At 44.7% G+C, this 20,706-nt stretch overlaps 1 protein-coding gene across 1 annotated transcript in view; it reads right to left on the bottom strand.

Moving 5' to 3' along the window:
- Positions 1–20,706, bottom strand: part of Cdh5 (cadherin 5) — a 37,730-nt gene that overhangs the window by 2,348 nt on the left and 14,676 nt on the right. Inside the window, exons 3-11 of the mRNA XM_032888002.1 lie at positions 12,711–12,999; positions 11,783–11,899; positions 10,202–10,366; positions 8,928–9,115; positions 7,301–7,551; positions 3,607–3,749; positions 2,527–2,651; positions 2,053–2,161; positions 161–406 (exon numbers count right to left, since the gene is read on the bottom strand). Of these exons, the coding sequence (XP_032743893.1) occupies positions 161–406; positions 2,053–2,161; positions 2,527–2,651; positions 3,607–3,749; positions 7,301–7,551; positions 8,928–9,115; positions 10,202–10,366; positions 11,783–11,899; positions 12,711–12,999 (1,633 nt within the window). The remainder of the gene's footprint in view (positions 1–160; positions 407–2,052; positions 2,162–2,526; positions 2,652–3,606; positions 3,750–7,300; positions 7,552–8,927; positions 9,116–10,201; positions 10,367–11,782; positions 11,900–12,710; positions 13,000–20,706) is intronic.

The following is a 20,706-nucleotide window of genomic DNA, read 5'->3' as shown; positions in this document are numbered from 1 at the left end:
TTGTTCCATATAGCACCAGGTTAGTAGAGTTACCTATTTATATCTCTGTATCCTATACATACAAGAACTGTGAACTCCAAAGTAGTGCAGGATAGGGCCAGAACCCTGTCTCTTCTCTGAAGCCCTCTTAATGTCTCCTCCCTGTCCATGAGACACTGACCTGTGATGGTGAGGATGCACAGAAAGATGGCTACCAGTGCCTGGATGCTGACACCCGCCTGTGCGGCCATCTCCTCACAGAAGGTGAAGTCGCCCTGTTCATTGCATTTGCACACAGCCACTGTTAGCGTGCCGGTTCCAGTCAGGCTGGGCATCCCGTTGTCGGAGATGAGCACAGGCAGGTAGTGGAACTTGGTATGCTCCCGATTAAACTGTCCATACTTGACTGTGATGTTGGCGGTATTGTCTGCAAGCATCAAGACCACAGAGTGAGGCTCTGCCAGGAGCACCTGCCCTCTTGTCCCATGGGGGGAAGCTGCCTCTTTCTGCGTGATTTCATTGCCCTCTTTGTTTCCTGGCCTCATGTTTGAACCCTTTAAGCACAGGCTTGTCCCTTTGCAGAGGATGTACTTGGGTGGCTGCTTTGACCCAGTCTAAGGGTGGCCAAGTCAGCGTGTAAGACCCCAACTTTCTGTTTCTGTGGTCAGTGGGTACACATCACTTTCTCCAATCCCATCCCAACAGGGGCTTTTGCTCAGCTCATTGCTGTATTGTTTTACATACACACAGACACACAGACACACACACACACACACACACAGACACACACAGAGACACACACAGACACACACACACACACACACACACACACACACACACTGCTGTCACTGCTATTCAGTACTCAGTGGCTATGGGCAAAGGAGAGATGGTCTACTTTTTTTTTTTTTTTTTTTTTTTTTGTTGGTTCCTGGGAGGTTGTAACACTAATGGTCAGAGGACTTAGCCACACAGCCAAAAGCAAATTGGGAGAAATGAGAGACTCCTATATGTAGAACATTTGTATGCAAACAACTCTGAGACCAACAGACCTGCTTCCTGTTGCACATGGGATATGAGTTTGGGGTAGCTCCTAAACTTTCCATAATGGATCCCAGTTCTTAGTTCGTTCAAGGTACACAAAGGGAATGGGATGACGGGTATTTTTGCAATGACATTTTCTGAGTATTGAGTTGAGTCATTAACTGTCAGCACAGCATGGCTGCCTTCCTCATTCTGTGGGCCATGATGCTCATCTTGTTTGATGCACCTGTGGCTGATTGCCTATATATGCCCCTCACTCTCAGGGACCCTCTTCCCTAGTTTTCCCCAAAGATGACAATGGGCTGTTTCAGTATGGGACCCTCATTGTGTCATCAGTAAGGGACAGGGAGATTTCCTCCCATGTTCGGATGAACAGTTGCTATAGTCACACCTAAGGGTGTATATTTTTCTTAGAGGCTGTGGAAGCCTGGCCACTTTCAGATGGAATTAAATCAGAGTCATCACTCTAACAAGTAGACCTTCACCAGGCCTCTGACTGGCCACTACTGACCTCACAAGACTCTGTGGTTTCTGATTGGCTGAATAGATATGCTGTAATATGATGTGATTGGTGGACTGGATCCTTTCAGGGAACACTTTATGGTGGATACCCGTTCTAGCTGAACTGCAACAAAGCTCATCACATTTCTGGGGTTTATGACTTCCTATTTCAAAGTTTGGGATCTTTGGAATGATCCCAGTATTAGAAGGAGCCTTTAGATAGTTTGGCTGAACTGGCTGCCTGCATCCCTGTATCCATTCCGTGTTTCTCTTCAATGAAGCCTCTTTAGGGTAATGGTGACCCTCTGGACCATGTCCTATGGACCATGAAGCCTGGCCAGGAGGCTTCAACTACAACATAGACCAACTGTGCAATCTATATGGTGAAAGTTGTACAGAACACTCCATAACTTAAAAGACCCTCTGGAGACCTGTCACCCCATGTTGGTCTAGTACTTGATCTTAGTGCTTCAAGACTTTTAACCGACACCTCTGACCTTCTAAGAGCCGACTGCCTGCTCTGCGGCTTACCGTGATTGTTGATGAGGGTGAAGTTGCTGTCCTCATTCTTCAGGGCAAACTTAAACTTTGTGTTTACTGGCACCACGTCCTTGTCTGTTGCAGAGATCTGCACTACCAGCTGGAATGTGAGAGATGGGGAAGGATCAGTGTGGTTTCCGGGTTCAAGGACGGGTTTAGACATGACTGTGGCTGCCTGTCACCTGCGGCACTATGGTCTCCTCCCAAGACACTTTGTCTTACTACCGTCCTGCACTCATGTATCCCTGACCTATTCTTCAGACCCTCCCAGAGCCTCCATTTCTCTGCCTGAAAAATGGGAATAGCACTTTATTCAGGGTTGTTATGTAGTTACTTTATACTTAGGCAACTCTAGGTGGGCAGGAAGGTTTTCTCCCAAGTCATCTACCGTGATTGTTGTGTGCAAAAGTAGTGAAAACACACTACTTCCTGGTCCCCCATCTCCTCCACTCGAGGCCGACTCACCTTGCCCTGGGCAGCATTCTCACATACTTTAGGTTCGTAGGGCTGGGCAAATTCTGGGGCGTTGTCATTCTCATCCAAAACTTCAATGTAAACCTGTACAATGGATTCTTTACCTACAGGGTTACCTGCAGGGGAGACAGCTTGTCATTATCCTGGGCCCAGCTGATGCTGGCCTCTGAAGATGTTTTGATGGACAGTCCTGGGCCAAAGTGTGGTGGAGAGGCCTTTTTTTTTTTTTTTAGGAGGAAAGGCCAAAGATGGCATTAGAATGGGAGGAGGACAAGGGGGGGGGTAGACCTTCATATGTAAGCAAACTTGCTGATAAGAATTCAAGAGCTAACCATCCTCCTAGCACATCTGAAGAAAAGGTTGAGCAAAAGCAGAGGTTGTAAAAGTTAAATCAAGCAAACAGATACAATTGATTAAAACAATGCAATCAGACACATAATCATGCACTTTTTAAAGTAATGTTGTCCCCTCTCAGGAACCCCCATGGGACCTGGTTGCTGTGGGAAATCGAACACTAGTTTGCTGGGTGATTGTTACAACTCCCCTTACTTCTGTCAGAATTCATACCAATTGTTGCAGAACCTTATAATCTCTACCTTTGAGAGCTGCTTCTTGGCTCTTTCACTGGTGCACACATAACTTTTTTTGCGCACAAAGGAGTGTTTGCCAAGTGTGTTTGACACTAAGAATCGTGCAGCATTTGTTCCATGCACAGCCTTCGGGGCTCTCTGTGTTCTCTGGACCAAACCCTCAGAAAGTCTGTGTGTAGCATGTGCTCATCACAGAGACCCTTGAACAGTGTGTTTTATCACGGAGCTTCTTAAACTATGATGCATTCGGTCTAAGGTGGTACTCTTATTATTCTGTCCTTCCGACAAGGTTTTGGGTGCTCTATATGATGGTGGTCCACGGAGCACATTTAGAAATGGAAGGTCAACCTACCCCAGTCAGAGAATGTTTCCCTGGGGCCCTTAGAATACATTTAGAGGTCTGGAATGAAGAATCATGTCGGTTTTGAAAGAATGAAGGAAAAGAAAGGGCCCAGGTAGCTTGGAAAGTGGGGCCACTCACCCCTAGAATCCAATTCGTTGGCCTCTACAGTCAGGTTATACCAGGCGTGGGTTTCTCTGTCCAGTTCTTTCTCATTATAGATGTTCCCTTGTTTGGTTATTCGGAAGTATTGGCCTCTGTCACTGGTCTTGCGGATGGAGTATCTGTCAGGAGAAACGGGTTCATGGCTTTCCTTGTCCCTTGCTGTTTCCAAAGTCCTCACCATGACAGAGAATTTGACCCCTGTATCCTTCCGCATACCGCTTTCTAGTGTTCCCTACACTTACCACCCCAAGTGAGTGGCCTGTACATGTTCCCACGAGCAGGAGGATGCTTGACCTGAAGGATGTGTTATCTTATGATTGGATGGGGTACCCAAGACTCCACCCAGCTGCATTTCAAACTAAGTAACTTTAAAATCACCTACACTGCAGTTGGAATGTGTGTGTGTGTGTGTGTGTGTGTGTGTGTGTGTGTGTGTGTGAGAGAGAGAGAGAGAGAGAGAGAGAGAGAGAGAGAGAGAGAGAGAGAGAGAGAGAGAGACAGAGAGAGAGAGAAGGTTGTTGCTACTACTGAAAAGCCATGGCAAAAAAAGTAACACAAAATATAATATGTTTTTTTGATAGGAAGAAGGCCTATGTCTACAGATTAAGCAATATTTGGACATAACTATAAAAAATAGCAATAATTAGGCATATTCTGTTAGTCCTTTGAATGTCCCAGTGATGTGAGAAAACTGAAGGGTTCAGACTCTCACGAACGAAAAGTAGATTCCCTAAGAGGAAAGGGAAATTAGACCCACTCCAGATGTTCCCACAAAGGTGAATGCTAGAACACACTGGTGGAACTTTTGAAGAAAAGTCTATGACCTGGAGATTGTACAAGTACATCATTCACAAAGATAGGTTCTGCTTTTGCAAAGAAGAAATTGTTTTTAAGCTTTAAAAGTTGTCCTAATCAAACGTAGAAACCTGATTTGGGAGGAACTGAAATGAAGTTGTTGGTGCATGTGTGACTGATGCTTTTCATTAGAAAACATTTAAGATTTTGTAGACAGAAGTAAATCTGCGGTCAAATGTCTATGAGGAAAAAAGAGGGTTATAGAAAGATAAGGCACAAGAGGAAAACCTGTCCCATCTGAGAAATAGGAAATATAAAACAAGACAAGTGAGATCAAGCCCAGTACTGATGATGAAAACAACAAGCAGGCCGAACACAAATTCTGTTGAGATTAAAAAGCCAGCCCAACTGAGTGCTGTTTTCAAGAGACAGCTTAAAGCCATGCAATCTACAAAAGTCAGAAGTAAAAGAATTTATCAAACAGAAACAACAAGCAAACAGGATGGGCAAGCTTAACGTCACATGGCGTGGCACTGGGGACCAAAAGCACGAGAAGAACAAACTAGATGGCTTCACAGAGGTGCAGAATTGCAGGTCCTGAGCTCAGCTGTGGAGCACTGGCTCTGTGTGCACAGACCCTGGCTTCTAGCCCTTGCACTGGACAAAGAAGTTATAGGTCATAAATGAAGGTAAAATAGTGGTAGATCTTAGTTAACTGGACAGAAAAATTAAAATACAGAAGTATTGATATTTCGGTAAAAAGAAAATGGGCGAAATACAACTGTATTATATCACAGAACATGTTAGACCACCCTCAATCCCCACAGCACTAGTACAAGAAAACCAAACCAAGCAAACCCAAGTCAATAAAGTCTCCAACCAAAGAAACAGCCAAGGTTATAATTATAAATCACTTGGAATGGATGACAGTGAGATTGGGTCCCCACATGTGTGAGGTGGACCCAAAGTGGAAAGGCTTGCTTTGTTCTCAACAAGAAGACCTAATACTGCCAGGCCTGGTGATGCAGGCCTGAAATTCCAGGAAGCTGAGGCAGAAACCTCAAGATCTGTCTGTGCCATAGTGTGAGTTCATGGCTGGATTGGTCCACTTACTGAGACCCTGTCTGAAAATGGGGGTGGGGGTGGGGGAGAAGGTAGCAGAAGCCTGGGGGTGTGGTCTGAAAGGTAGGGTGCTTGGGAGGCTCTTGACCAGTGTTTGTATTGTAAGTAAAGATTTTCTAAAATCGATATATAAAATCAATTCTTGGGTTGTCAAAACGGCTCAGTGGGCAAAGGTATCTGTGGCCAAGCCTGATAACCTGAGTTCTATTCCACGGTCTCACATGGTCCAAAGAGAAAACCGACTCCCATGGGTTACTTCTGACCTCCACATTTGTGCTGCGGCACATACCACCTCTTACACACAGAATAAAGGCAGAAAAGAGGAATAAAATAAAAAATACCTCATTAGGATATAAACTTGTTTTAAAACTATATGAAAACTATTTTTATGAAGCCAAGTGTGGTGGAATGTATGCTGTAATTTTGGTACTAAAGAGGAAGTGATAGGATTACAGCAGTTCAAGGCCAGTTGGGGCTACATAGACCCTATCTTTAAAAAAAAGGAGAAAAAATATACTCGAGTGCGAGAATGGTCATTTCAGATTAGATAAAAGTACAGAGAGAGAAGGGTTCGCGTCAGCAGAAAGCCATTGCATTGAAGCAGAGTGTCACAGAGGAGCAGGCAGAGTGGGGAATTCAGAGATAGGGTCAAGGATGGGTAAGAACTTAAATATATAACGCCATGATGAAATAATGACGTTTAGTCAACAGGCCTGGCACAGCTGGCTTCATGTGTGGGATAAAATTGGATTGGATTGAATTCATTCTTACTACCAAATATTAGGAAGTCTGAGCAGATCTATGTATTCCCTTTGTCCCAGAGGGTAGAGGAGGGACATTTAGTTAAGACAGAGGAACAAGGACATGGGGCTGAATGTCTCATTCCACACCCTCCAAAGTCCACGTATTAGAAACTCTATCCACAGATGCATGTATTTGTGGTATTTGGAGATTAAGCTCTTGGGAGGTAATTACCATTAGGATTAGGATTGGGTCATGAGGGGCCCCCACGGTGGATTAGTGGCTTCATAAGAAGGTGAAGAAAGACCTACACCGGCAAGCTATTAGGTCTCACCATGTTACAGCAAGTAAAACCTCATTAGACGGCAATCAGGTGCTGGCACCATGCCCTTGGATTTCCAAGCCTTTAGACCCTTAAGATAAATAGAGCTCTGTGGCTCATAAATTATCCAACCCATGCTATGAAGTTGTAGTAATGGGAAATGAACTAGGAACAAGTATTGATGGACTGTGTGGAACATGATCCAAGGAAAACAGCAGCGAAAACACAAACAGTGACAACAAACGCAGCATCAGTGCATTGGTACATTTGTGTGGCCATGAAGGGAAGGAAAGAATACTCAGGCCACCCAAGAACCTGGTGGGAGCAGGAACTACCATAGATCTCTTTATAGACTTTGTGTCTTGGGAGACATCTCTCTAAACTAGTTTTGGTGATAGGGCTTCAGGTAAGCCATTCCTTTCGATGGCCTCATTAGACAGGAACTATGTAAGTCAAGGTCCAAAGTCCTTTAAAGAACAGAGGATGGCCTGGACCAGACAAGAGAGACAAGACAGGAGCTGGTGGGAGAAGGGTGTTAGTAGAAAGAGCCAAGGTTTAGCCTCAGCATCTTTCCATGGAGTTTTGGCAAGACCTTGTCCTTCTCTGAGCCTTAGTCTGAGACCATTAGGCATAAGAATGACCATGCTAGGATCACCATGGCATCATCACTTCATGCCCACACTTCTTTACCCGATGCTGCGTTGAGCCTTGTCGGGGTCTTTGGCCACCACAGTGCCAATCAGTGGTTTCTTCTTGTTTTCGGGCAGGTGGAAGTGGTAGAAGCGTCGCTGGAAGACAGGGGGCTCATCCACATCTAGGACATTGATGATGATCTTGGCTTTGTTTTTGCCCGCAGTGCTGCTCAGGTATCCGAGTCTGATAGTGGGGTCTGTGGCCTCGATGTGGAACGTGTACTGCTGGATGAGTTCATAGTCCAGGGGCTGCATGGGCAGGAAGTATAGTGACTGGCTTTAGCCCATTTCGTTTGACTGGTACCACCTCTGTACCTGAGCCTGTTCTATGAATCAAGGACATGCCCAGTCCCAGTCCTTCTCTCAAGGGGGCAATAGCCTAGTGGTTCTGTTCAAAGGGAGTAACTTTCCTGGTTTTGCTCAAGAGACTTCTGTGTTTGCCTAGCAAATTTCTTCCTGTTCATCCTGAGGAATGAGTAGTAATTTGCTGTCGAGCAGTTAGTAAGAGACCTTCTCAGCAAGAGGCAACACCTTCCTGTCTGGCATTCTTGTGCAGCCTTGAATACACCAGTTACATTTTTTGTTGTTGTTTGTATGCCTATCTTCCCTATTGTCTGAGAGCTTTGTGGACTCTGGTGGCTGTCTGTGCATTCTCAGTCCTCTACTTTAAAATTCTGGAAGCATAAGGCTCCTTCCTCTCCCTCCTCTTCTAGATTCAGTAAGTCAGACTGCTTGCTGTCACAGAAACCACTGTTCATGGCTACTTGTGCCCTTAGGCATACATTCTTTACATATATGCTGATAGATTTCTACTATTGGGACACAGGGAGTTAATGTTGGGGGCACAGTGCTGGTGAGTTTTTAAATGTCAACTTGCTGTATAATCTGAAATCACCTGAGAAGGGAACCTCAACTGAGGAACTGTCTAGATCAGGTTACGTATGGGTTTGTCTGTGGGGGATTATCTTGATTGTTAATGGAATGGGAAGACCCAGTCCATTGTGGGCAGCACCATTCCCTAGGCCTGGTCCTGAACTGTATGAGAGGAGAAAACTAGCTGAGTGCATTCATTTCCTTCTGATTTTGACTGTGGATGTGATGTGACCAGTTATCTCAAGTTCCTGCCACTGTGACTTTTCCTTAACAATGGACTCAACTTGGAATTGTAAATCAAAAACACTCTTTCTTCTCCAATGTTGCTTTTGGTCAAGGTTATTTTATCACAACATGAGAAATGAGACTAGAACAAGTGTTGTCTGTCAGCACTGCAGGGTTTGTGGCTGCTTAGCCCAGAGCCCGATCTTCCTGCTGCAATTCTGAGACATACTCTGGGCTCCACTTGTACCTGTTTATCAGTGATTGCCACCTATCCTTGCGCCTGAGGCTTCTAGGGATTACTGCCCAGATAAACATTTCACACCCACAGTATTGCCTCTGCTGTATCTCTGGAACGACTCAGGCTGAGACTGTGGGCTATAGTCTCCAGGAGCTCCTGGCCAACTCTGAGCTGAACAAGAGCATACTCCTTCAATGGCCTGTGGCTCAGAAGTGATCCCTGAGCATGTCCTTTGGATACTGCAAAGTCCACAGCCCATGAATGGATTCAGTTCTGCAGGTCCACGTACCTTTGTGGGTTTGATGATACCCTCATTACGGTTGGGGTCTGTCTCAATGGTGAAGGTGTCCCTGTACTCGCCCTGCATGATACTGTATTTGGTCATCCGGTTCTGAGGCTCATCTGGGTCCTCAACGGACAGAGAGCCCAAGGGCTTGCCCACACGGATATCTTCAGGCACCGAAAATGTGTATGTGGCTGATGAGATGAGCATAGGATACCACAAAGAGTTAATGCGATAGATAAGACAATTGTCTCTTCATATTATCACACATACACACACACACACACACACACACACACACACACACACACACACCCACATGCACACATTGTCCCATCATAATATCATACACATGCATGCACGTATGCACACACAAACAATAAAAATTTTACCAAGGGTCTTTTACCCAGGCTAGGCAAGCACTCTATCACTGAACTATACCCCTAGCCTTTGGAATTTTGAGATTGAGGCTTGCTCTGTAGCCCAAGGTGGGTTTGAACTTGCAAATCTCCTGTCTCTGTCTCTTCAATGCTAGGGTCACAGGCATCTGCTGCCACCTATCTGGGTATCAAACCATATTTTGCTACAGAAAACAGGCAAGAAACTTAGGATTGTGTGATTCTGGGTCCCAAGATAAGGAGGCCTGCCTTGCCTTTTGCCCATCTGTCAAGCTAGCAGGGAGTTAGCTCATTCTGTACATTGGAACATCAATAGACAAGAGAGACAAATCTTGCCTTTAGGAAGTAATAGAGCTACTTTAGAACTAGATAATTTGGGGGTCAGCTGAGGCCTGAATTTCCACATAGCTAGTGGGTTCCATGAACATACCAACTTACTTTTCCTGCCTCTCTCACTCGGGACACAGGAAAAGCTCTTGACACACAGTTTCTAAAGGGAACATCAATTTGTAGGCATGTTTACAGCAGGCTTTGGTTGTTCCCTATTTTCTGGGATTTTATAGCTGGGCCCTCAGTCTCAGAGGATCTGGGTGAAATTGCTTTTGTCTCACAATGGGACTTGAAGCATTGCAGTGCCATCAGCGGGGCTGTGATTTTTTTTTTTTAAAAAACCTGGTCTGTGAAGGACTCAGCAGTGGACAGTTGGGTGACCTGGAGAGCAAGGCATTAGGATGCACCAGGGTCTCTATACTCTGGCTTCAGAAGTGCCCTGGGATATGGCAAGAAGTAGAGCGATTTGGGGCACTGTCTGAGAGCTCCCAAATCACTGAATCTGGATCGTCTCAGCCCCTGTCTATTTAAGGGCCTATGAGAGGGGCTTACACTGAGTAAAGATGGGGAAGTTGTCATTGATGTCTTCCAATCTGATCAGCACAGTGGCTGTGCCTGACTCTCCCCGCAGACCCTGGGCATCTTGTGCTTCCACCACGATCTTGTATTCAGCCCGTGTCTCTCTGTCCAAGTTTTTGTCCTTTGTGAAAATGAGTCCTGAAAAGAAAGTGACCCAACAGATATTGTGTTACCTGAGGAGACTTGAGAAAATCTGAATGCCAAGATCCTTTCAGAAATACACAGGTGACTCCACTATATATCTGAGATTGAGAACCCTAGAGCTATAGTCCACTGCCTCCATACCTTGCCCTATATGGCTAAAAAGTTGGCCAAATGTATGGTTCAGTATTGTTCCTAGCCAAAGAGAATGTAATGTTGAGAAAGACCATACTGCCAATTCCAGACTCAGAGTGAGATAGATTAGTGATGTCTGCCTTGGTACACATAAATATGATTGGCTATACTGTGTCTTAGAACTGAGAGTGCTGTACTCGATTAATGATGTCTGTATTGACACATGCAGAAGTGGCTGCCCTTTTTAGTGCTATGAGTGCTGTGATAGATTAGTGACATATCTTTTGGTGCCCTTAGAAGTACCAGTTGCTCTGTGTATTTGCTCATCTTCTGGAAGACAAGTGTGTCTGGCTTGACTAACTGGCCTTCTTTCTTGCTTCTGCGGTTCGGTTCTTACAGTTTTTAAAATTTGTTAAACACCAAATTTGGCCTGAGAAGCCTTCTGTACTTGCAGACTTGAATCCTGTGATGAACTGCAACCTAGTAGCATGTAAATAAACTAAAGCCCTAACTTAGGAGTATGCTTAGCCAATCACAGCAGCTGGGCTTCAGTTAATCATAGGCTGCCACCTGTTCAAAGCTATTCAAATAAAGCAGACACCCCAGCTGGAAACGACCGAGCTGTTTCTAGACTGCAGGTTTTTTTTTTTTTCTTCCCTGCACTATAAATATCACCCAACTATGGCAGCCCTGGGGTTTCTCTGAACTTGTTTGGCTTCTGGGGTGTCCCAATTTGTGAACTGTTCTTTGCAAAAATTAAACTCGATAAAATTTAATTGGTCTAAAGTTTTCTCTTAACGAGGCACAAAAAAATTATGTGGCATGGCTGTGCCTATGCTAATTCCAACTTCACAGCTACTGCACAAGGGACCATGAGCATTCCTGTTTTCTGGCCAAAGGAAGCAAGGTTCTTAGGTGTTAGATAACTTTTCCAAGGGGCTGTAGGGCTGAGCAGCAGTTCTAGGCTCAAATCAGATGTCTCTGAACATGCACAAAGACCTTCCAACCACTACGTTCATTTGAGTCCTGGTCTATGCTTGGGTGAAAAGGCCCTGATTTTCTTTCTGGACTTGAGTACATGTTTTGGGCAGTTATCTGCTTTCTTCTCCCCCAACCCACTCCAACATGTCTTTATGTGTATTATGCACTCCTTCTCTGGATCAGTGGCTGGTAACACCCATCAGATTAGAGTTCTCTCTACATTGGCCCCTGCAATATCCATGCCCCTCTCCCATCCCTCTAAATAGGCACCCTCCCAAAAGGTTTAGTCATACAGACCAGAATTATCGATGGCGAAGTACTCATTTCCTTTCACCATTTGGTACAAGACAGTGGCGTGGCCAGCCACAGTAGGGTCATCTGCATCCGTTGCTGTCACACGGATGACAGAGGTCCCTGTGGAGAGAGAGAGAGAGTTCTGGTGTTTCTGCTCATGACTGTGGTCCTCACCCCGTTTCCTGGTGGGAGTAAATGGGGTTCTGCTGTTCCTACTTGCCCAAGCTGAGGGAATGAGGATTGCTTTGTGCCAGAGGGGCCATCACGAGGACAAAGTGCCAGCAAGGGTGAGCCCAGCCAGATCAGTCAGAAAACAGGCAAAGAGAACAGGTGATTTGTATGTTTGCAGGAGAAATGAAGGTGTTTAGGTTTGAGAGAGTAACTTAGGTGATGTCTGGGTGGATTTTCCTTTTCTGAAAGTATGAGAATGTGGGACTGGGAAGGGTATTGCAAAGCCCCGAGAGGGATGGAGATCCTATTTCTCATCCTTTGGAGTTCTAGACTTCCTCAAGGAGGTCAGGTCCCATGGCCTTGAGTGCAGATCCTGGACAGAAGACTAGAGAAACACACTCTCTGTCTGGACCTTTTGGAAGCAGGTTGAGGACAGGTTAGTACCTCCCAAGCCCATATCTAGGGTGATTACACACTCTGGGGTCAGGATCAGGGCCCAGGCTATAAAGAGAGTCAGTGCTCAGCACATTATGAGGATTAAAACCCATCTATGGTTAGGGTCAGGTTTTAGTTTGGGACTAGATCAGAGGTTAGCCTTTAAGGACACATTTCAAAATCATGTAAATGTGCAAGACAGCATCACAACTACTTCCTTGAGCTTACTGGAGCCCAGCCTTAAGCATTGAGGTGGTTGATGTGAGAGGTGTCTTCAGGCTGGTGTTGAGGAGGGGAGGAGAGAGAGGAAAGACTAGGCACATACCTATAGCTGACATCTCGGGCACAGATGCGTTGAATACCTGGTGCGTAAACACAGGCCAGTTGTCATTTACATCATGCACTTTGACAGTGAAGCTGGAAGGTTGTTCCAGGTTTTTGTTGGTCTTCTTGTCCACAATGAGGGCAGTAAGGAAGTACTCAGAGACTTTTTCCCGGTCTAACCTCTCATAGGCAAGCACATCCCCTGTGTCAGCATCGACCCTGAAGATCTTGCCAGCTTGTTCTCCTTGGAGCACATACTTCGCATTCTGACGGTTTACATTGGACTTGATCTGGGGAAGAACAGGCAACATGAGCTGGGAATGGGCAGTGAGTGCATACACGAGTGTGCATGCTTGTGTGTATGCACGCATGTGACGATGCATGCATGTATGCTGACCATACGTGTGTGTAGTGCTGAGTAGGGATGCTCACACTGACACTAACGCTTTAAACAAGAACTTTCAACTGGTCACCAGTGAGCTTGTCTTCACCAGGTCACTGCAAGCACGGTAGTGATGCATCCTTTTTAGCTGTGCCCAATGCCTAGAATGGCACATGGAGCCTAGTCACGCGCTTGCCACCAGAGAATAATAGTGTCTTTCTCCCTTGGAAGACATGGGTTTTTACTGTCTCATCTTTAAAATGGACCTAATTGGATTCCTAAGGTTGATTTGCACTAATGGATACAGCTTCCCACTTGGAAATGAATGCCAGGAAAGCTTGGCTTCTCTTGTTCCATGCAAAAATGGGACACGGGCCGGTGACGTACTAGAACTGGCTTCTATCAATATGGCTTTGAAGACTTGGTTAGAATTGGGGAATATTTTTGATCAGGCTGTCAAATGTGGCCATATTAAAAATTAAATTATCTGAACGTACAATGAAATAAATCATCACCATAGATGGTTTGTTGACCCAGGATTTGGGCATTTGGAACCAGTCTAGGAGACATGCCTCTGGAGATGGTGCCTGTTGCAATTTTTTTAGAGAGCGTTGACAGGAATGAGAAGGTCCACACTGAGTGTGGGCATCGTCGCCTTATGTGCTGGGCAAGTGAAGCAGCTTCATCCACCTCTCTCTGATTTCTCACTACAGATGCTTGCACTGTAATGTCTTCCCCACCAAGACGGATTGCACCTTTAAACTGTGAGCCCAGTTAGCTCTTCCTTCCTGAACTTTTGTTAAGTATTTTCTCACAGCAACAGAAATGTGACTAATACGGCTATTCGAGAAGCAAAGATTTACACATGCTCAGAATTCAGATGGGGTAGGGCCATGCACATCTTGTACTAACTCTGCCTTTAGGGATGTCACAGAGCAGTTCAAAGGCTGAGTATTTACACTGTGGGAATTGGCACGCTCTACACATCTGCACTCTCCCTGCAAAACCAGATGTTAGACATTTATCAGCACAGTTAAGTATTGGTCCCAGTAAATTTGCTTTTGGAATGAGGCACAAGACACTCTCTTCTTGGTGATTTGCAGTGTCTAACCTGCAGAACAGAACTCCTATGAGTTCTGTTTAACTCAGGATGTCCTGTACCTCTTAGACCTCTGAGCTTTCTTTCTTTTATACATGCTATTAGTAGCTTAAGGAAAAGCACTGTGTGCCTGGCACCTTGCACTGAACATCACTGAGGTAAATGATAGTAAATGCTAATAATAGACCCACAAGTCAAACAATAATACGAAGTTTGAGAGCTGAATATTCTATATTTTACAACCGGAGGATATTTAGTCTAAATCTTTATGAGTTCAAAATAGTACTTTTTCTAGAAGGCTAGAATGACCCAAACAGAATTCCACTTGAAAAAAACAGAAATTGGATGCCTACAGGTAGCAGGCACACTATAGAACCCATAGATATCCAAGGCCCCGTTCTGGCTCTCAGAACTGGGGTTGACCCTTTGGATCAGATGAGGCAATACCCTTGTGTGCAGGTGTGCAGTTAGAACTAGTCAAGAAGGTGGGAGAAGAGAGAGGGTGGTCAGGAGGTCAATACGGAAGCCTCAGAGGAGAAGGAGGTAACAAAAGGGTGTGGACCAATCCTGGAGTTCCAGAAGTGTCCCTAGAGTTTAACAGTTGTTAGTTCCCATGTGCCTGTTTCCCCTTCACCTCAGCAGCACACGTTACACTAGTGTGGTCCCTTGTTACAACGAAGGGACCAAACAGATGAAGTATTATTGCTTAACACAGGTAACTTCTACAGATTTTCATGTTTTTCATATCGTATTTATGTCCCACTCACCATCCAACCATGTCATTTAGTTATGGTTTTATTTTGGTGGTGACAGTTTCTGAGAGTTGATTTTTGATGAACTTGATGGTTTGGAGGAGTGGTGGTCAGGACTCCCACTGGATGCCTTTCCATGTAAACTTCTCTGTTTTTCTCACCACTGAACTGGAGTATAGATTTGGCCCCGCCCCTTTCTAATATCATTGTGTTTGGGTGAAATTTCTCAATGCCAACAGCTGCCCTACCCTGGCAGGCTACTCCCAGCTGGCTCCCATTGTCCATCCAGGTTTATAAACAAACGCTCCAGACTTTGACCCTGATAAACACGCACTTCCTTCAGATTGTGTCCTCAGAGCCAGGAGGGGACCCTTGGAGTCCTGTGTTTGTGTCTTGCACATACTCTTCTTTTATCCAGGATGGGGATCACGTGTGGTTCCTCTACTTCTCTGACCCCATGTTAGGTACCAAATAGATTCTGTCATCACAAGACACAGAGCATCTGACGCCCTTCCAAAGCTTGTCCTGTTTGGCTCTGGCCTGCACTTTCTGATAGCTCTTCATGACTCATCCTTCAGATCTCCATCACGGCTAACCATTCTCCTCAGAGGATGACTCATGGCCAGTTATCCCATTGGGAAAGCAATAGTTGGACTAATGGCATTTCCCTCTATGACACAGAGCTCACTGTGTAAGTCTAGATGTGTGTCTTTCCTTCTGACTGGTCAGAAGGCAGGATTTACATCAAATCCATTTCCAAAAAAGCCATTCTTGGAAGTCAGAGCAGCCTGTGTGCCCAGTCAGCGGGCTGTGGGTGGGGCTGTTAGTAGACACTTCCCAGACCACTCCACCTGCTTCCTTTAGCAGGAATTGGGGAGGCCATTCTGGTGCCGTGTTCAGACTTGTGCCTTCCCATCAAAGGACCTCTTCAGCCTGTTTCTGTATCTCCAAAACACTCCTGTCCACACAGCTTGTGGGGTTCATTGATATATGCTGTTCCTCTAGATGTCAGGCTCTCAAAACTGTAGTCTTCATTGACCTCATGTTGTGTCACATGCCTAAATGTAGGAGTTGTGAAAAATTTGGCAACACTGAATACTTTCTTCATGCATAATGACAAAATTCATAATCCAACGTGCGATGGTATCTGTAGCAGTGTTTGCCTGTTCCATATCATAAAACTTCACCACTGCCTTGGTTCTCCACCCATGGCTCATGGCATATGCACTAGGAGGCATTGTCTGTGCACTGGGCATTGTGTGCACACTAGGCATTTTGTGTGCTGTTGTGCCACGAAACACCAACGAGTGACACCTGAGACACTTGGCTCAGATTTAACATTACTATATGGACTACAGTGACTTTCCTAGGCATACAAAGTTTCAGTTCTTATAGAAATAATGATATGGTAAAAAGACCTTTAATGATTATATATATCCTTGTATATAACCCTTAAATATATATTTATATTTAATATGTTTATATCCTTATATATTTATATTCCTTATAAGATACACACACATATTTATATAATATTAACTGGTAATTGATTTAAAATTAATTATTTAATTAATATTAATTAATTTAAAATTAATTAATTAATTTTTGGAGATATGGTCTAACTATGTCGCCTTGGCTGTCCTGGAGCTTGCTATGTAGGTCAGATTGGCCCCAGACTCAGTGAGATTCACCTGTCTCTCCCCCAAAGCACCTGGATTAAAGATATATGCCACCATGCTTTGTAAAATAGACTTTTAACATTTTCCTGCCACCGTTCCTCGGCGTAAAAGAGTCAACATTAGTGTGTCTTTGAATTGGATTGTGTCAGAATAGTTGATTTTGAAAATTTCTGTTTGAGTTGTTGGCTTGAGTTTCATTTAAAAAGTAGTTAAATGAATTTTGTCTTTGAAGAAAATAACATAAAATAGTTCTAAACATGCGTCTGCCATTGTGTGATATGTTTTTATGCAAAGCAGTGTTTTTACACCTAGAATCAAAATATTGAGCGGAGGTGCCTCACCTTCAATACCAGCTCCTAGGAGACAAAGGCAGGCAGATTTTTGTGAGCTTGAGACCAACCTGAACAACATAGTGAGTTCCAGGCCAGCCAGGGCTAAAAGCAAGACCCTGTTCAAACAGATAGATAAGAAATAGACAAACACATCTATTGTTAAAAACACTGAATCCAACACACTTTATGCCTATAGTAACAAATATTCAGCCAAAGTTTTTTGAAATTTTAGTGTGTGTGTGTGTGTGTGTGTGTGTGTGTGTGTGTGTGTTAGTGGGAGGTGGTATGTGTACACACATAGTGTATATACATACATATGGTGGCCAGAGGACAGTCTTGGGTGTGTTTCGAGGCATAGTCCACCTTTCAGGGGGTACAATATGATCCCTTACTAGCCTGAAGCCTGCTAAGTAGGTTAGACTGGCTGGTTCACAAGCCCCATGGATCTACCTGTCTCTGCCTTCTCAGTGCTGGCATTGTAAGCAAACACCTCCATGCCTGGCTTAGCAGTTATTTATACAAAAATAAGTAAGTGTCAATTTCTTTATGGTGCAAATTTGCTTTCATTTTAATGAATGATAGTTACATGTATGCCAAAGAATTGTCTAACAATGAGTTTCTTTATGATTTATTATCAGTAAGCCTGCTTTATGTTGACATGTATACCTATTTTATAACCTGTACATATAACCTGTTACATAAAAATTCCTCGGGGACAAAGAGATTGTAAAGGGAAGAAGCTTGAGAAGGCCCACTCCAGGCCCAGGCAGAGGGTGGTAAGTGGTTTCTGTAATGGGCCAGAGAGAAAACAATTTTGGCTTTTTGGATCATATAGTCTTGGTCACACAGCACACGCATGCTGCCGTTATAACATAAAAGCTGCCATGGGCAATCAGTAAACTAATTAATGTGTCTGTATTCCAATAAAACTTTATTTATAAGATCAGGCAGAGGGCCATATTTGGTCTCTGGGAAAAGGTTTTACATTCCTACTATCCAAGAGAGTGGTGAGCACATTTTTGCCCAGTGCTGTCTTCCTAGCATTCAGTCTAAGGCTTGGAACTGTTCATTCTCCCCCCAGTGCACCGACCTAGCCCTTCCTATAGCTGGAGTGTGGATTCAAAGAAGCTGACATGGTGAGACTTCAATGCTGTCAGCTTCCTTCCTCATAGGGCTTAACAAGCTTAATCCATCATCCCCTGACTGCATGTGAAATCACTCTATGCACCCATTCCTTTGAATTAGATTGGGTGATTTTGATGTTCATGACCCGTTGACACAGTGCGAAGGTTCATTCCTCATTTAGATAGTCTCTAAGTTCTTGGAAGATGGACTTCTGTGGATCATATTTTAGAGTTGGACAACAAAGTCACAGACCTTAACACTGCTTCTCCAGAGGTCAGGTCTAGGTCAAACACCTCATGAGTAGGGGGTCTTAACATTTGGGGAGCTGTGTGGAGTCATGGGGAGCCTAGCAAGGATAATCTGCAAGAACCACCCCTCCCCATTTTATTTTATTAATGTCAGTATCTAACTATATATCTCAGGCTAGCCTTGAACTCTTGATCTTTCTGTTTTGGTCTCTTGAAGGCTGGGATTTGAGGTTTACACCACTATGCTTGATGGAAAAGGTTTTTGAGGAGGCTCAGTGCCCATGAACAAGGTTGGCAGACCATGGCCTGCATGATCAGTGTTGCCACCCACGTGACTTTGTAGATGGCTGCCAAGACCTTTCGTGACCTCTAAAGCAGGAACATCAAATATGGCCCTAGCTGATCCTTCCCTTAACTTTGAGTCTTCAGGCCAGACTGATCTCTCAGCCTTAGCACAGGGTGGTCTTGTTAATGATTACTACTCAGCAGATTGACATGTGGGAGAAAAATGAACCACGATGCTCATGGCTGCTTCTGCCACAGTTACAGCCCTCATCATAACCATTCTCTTTTACTGTCCGTTACCAGAGCCCTCCACCACCATCAGTACCACATTTCCATAATTACCACCATTACTACTTTCTCCATTCCCTTCACCATCTCTGTCATCACCATCACCGCTTCAACCACCTACTCCTTTACTTTCTGCCACGCCCACTGAACCAATACTACCACCAGTAACTCTGTAATGGCCTCCATTCTTGGGGTGGTTTGAATAGGAATGGCCTACACAGGCTCATATATTTGGATGCTTAAGGAGTAGCATTAGGAGGTGTGGCCTTGTTGTAGGAAGTGTGTCACTGGGGGTGGGCTTTTGGGTTTCAAATGCTCAAGTCAGGCCCAGTGTCTGTTTCTCTCTCTTCCTCTTGCCTGTGGATCCAGATATAGAACTCTCAGCTGCCTATCCAGCACCATGTCTGCCTGCATGCCACTATACTTCTCTCCATGGTAATAATAGACTAAACCTCTGAACTGTAAGACAATCCTCAATTAACTGTTTTCCTTTATGAGTTACCTTGGTTACTATGTCTCTTCATAGCAATAAAATACTGACTAGAACAACTCTCATCTCTCTTTATCCACTTCACTAATATTGTGGCTTAAAACTGAAGTGACGCCCATAGGCTCATGTGTTTGAACACTCGATTCTCAGCTGGTAGCACCATTTTAGAGGACTGTAAAACCTCTAGGAAGTAGATCCTTGCTGGAGGAAGTAGGTCATTAGGGTGAGCCTTGAGGTTTTATAGCATGGACCTACTTCCTGTCCAGTCTCTGCTTCCTGACTGGAGAACACAATGTAGTCCTATTCCTCACACTTGACCCATCATGCCTTTCCTGACGTGATAGACTGCATCCCTTTTGTCCTGTAAGCCAAAGTAAACCCTTCCTCCTTTAAGTTGCTTCTTGTGGGGTGTATTAAATAAAGGATAATCACACTACAATCCAAAGACCCAAAGAAGTTAAAGAGGAAAGGTCTAGTGTGTGTGTGTGTGTGTGTGTGTGTGTGTGTGTGTGTGTGTGTGTGTAAAACATATTGGGAATGGGAGGAAGAAAGATGAACTGGGGGCAAGTGGGGATGGGAACGGGAGGGATCAGGTCGGGAGGGAGGGATGGAAGGAGAAAGTACAGGGAGAGACTACTGGAATAGGCAGCACTTTAGGGGGTGATGTAGAAACCTAGTGCAGTGGGAACTTCCTGGAAATGAGGAGGGTGACCCTAGTGAGGACTCCAACACAACTGATAAAAATAAACAAAGAAAAAAGTTAATGAAGTGATACCTACTGGTAATTTGCTATACTCTAGATCTGAGAGGAACCCAGACACCATCAGAGAGGCCTCCTCTAGTAGTTGATGGGAGCAGGTGAAGAGACCCACAGCCGAACACCAGGTGGAACTTGGGGAACCACACAGAAGAGGGAGTAAGGAAGGATTGTAAGAGCCATAGGGGTCAAGGACACTAGAACACAGCCATAGAATCAACTAAACAGGGTTCATCTGTGTTCACCAAGACTGAATTAGCAACCATGGAGCCTGCATGGGTCTGCACTAGGCTCTCTGCATACACGCTTTGGTTGTTTAGTTTGGAATTCTTGTGGGACTCCTAGCAGTGGGAGTGGGGCTGTCTTTGACTCTTCTGCCTGCTTACAGGACCGGTTTCCTCCTACTGGGTTGCCTCGTCCAGCCTTGATATGAGGGTTTGTGCCTGGTCTTATTGTATTTTCTTATGCCACGTTCAGTTGATATCATTGGGAAGCCTTCTCTTTTCTGAAGGGAAATGGAGGAGCAGTGGATAGAGGGGAAAGGAGAGGTGGGGGCAGGT

This window comes from Rattus rattus, chromosome 17, assembly GCF_011064425.1.
Source record: "Rattus rattus isolate New Zealand chromosome 17, Rrattus_CSIRO_v1, whole genome shotgun sequence".
NCBI lineage: Eukaryota > Metazoa > Chordata > Mammalia > Rodentia > Muridae > Rattus > Rattus rattus.
The sequence above is the reverse complement of the archived record's forward strand: the minus strand, read 5'-3'. Positions and strand labels throughout refer to the sequence as shown.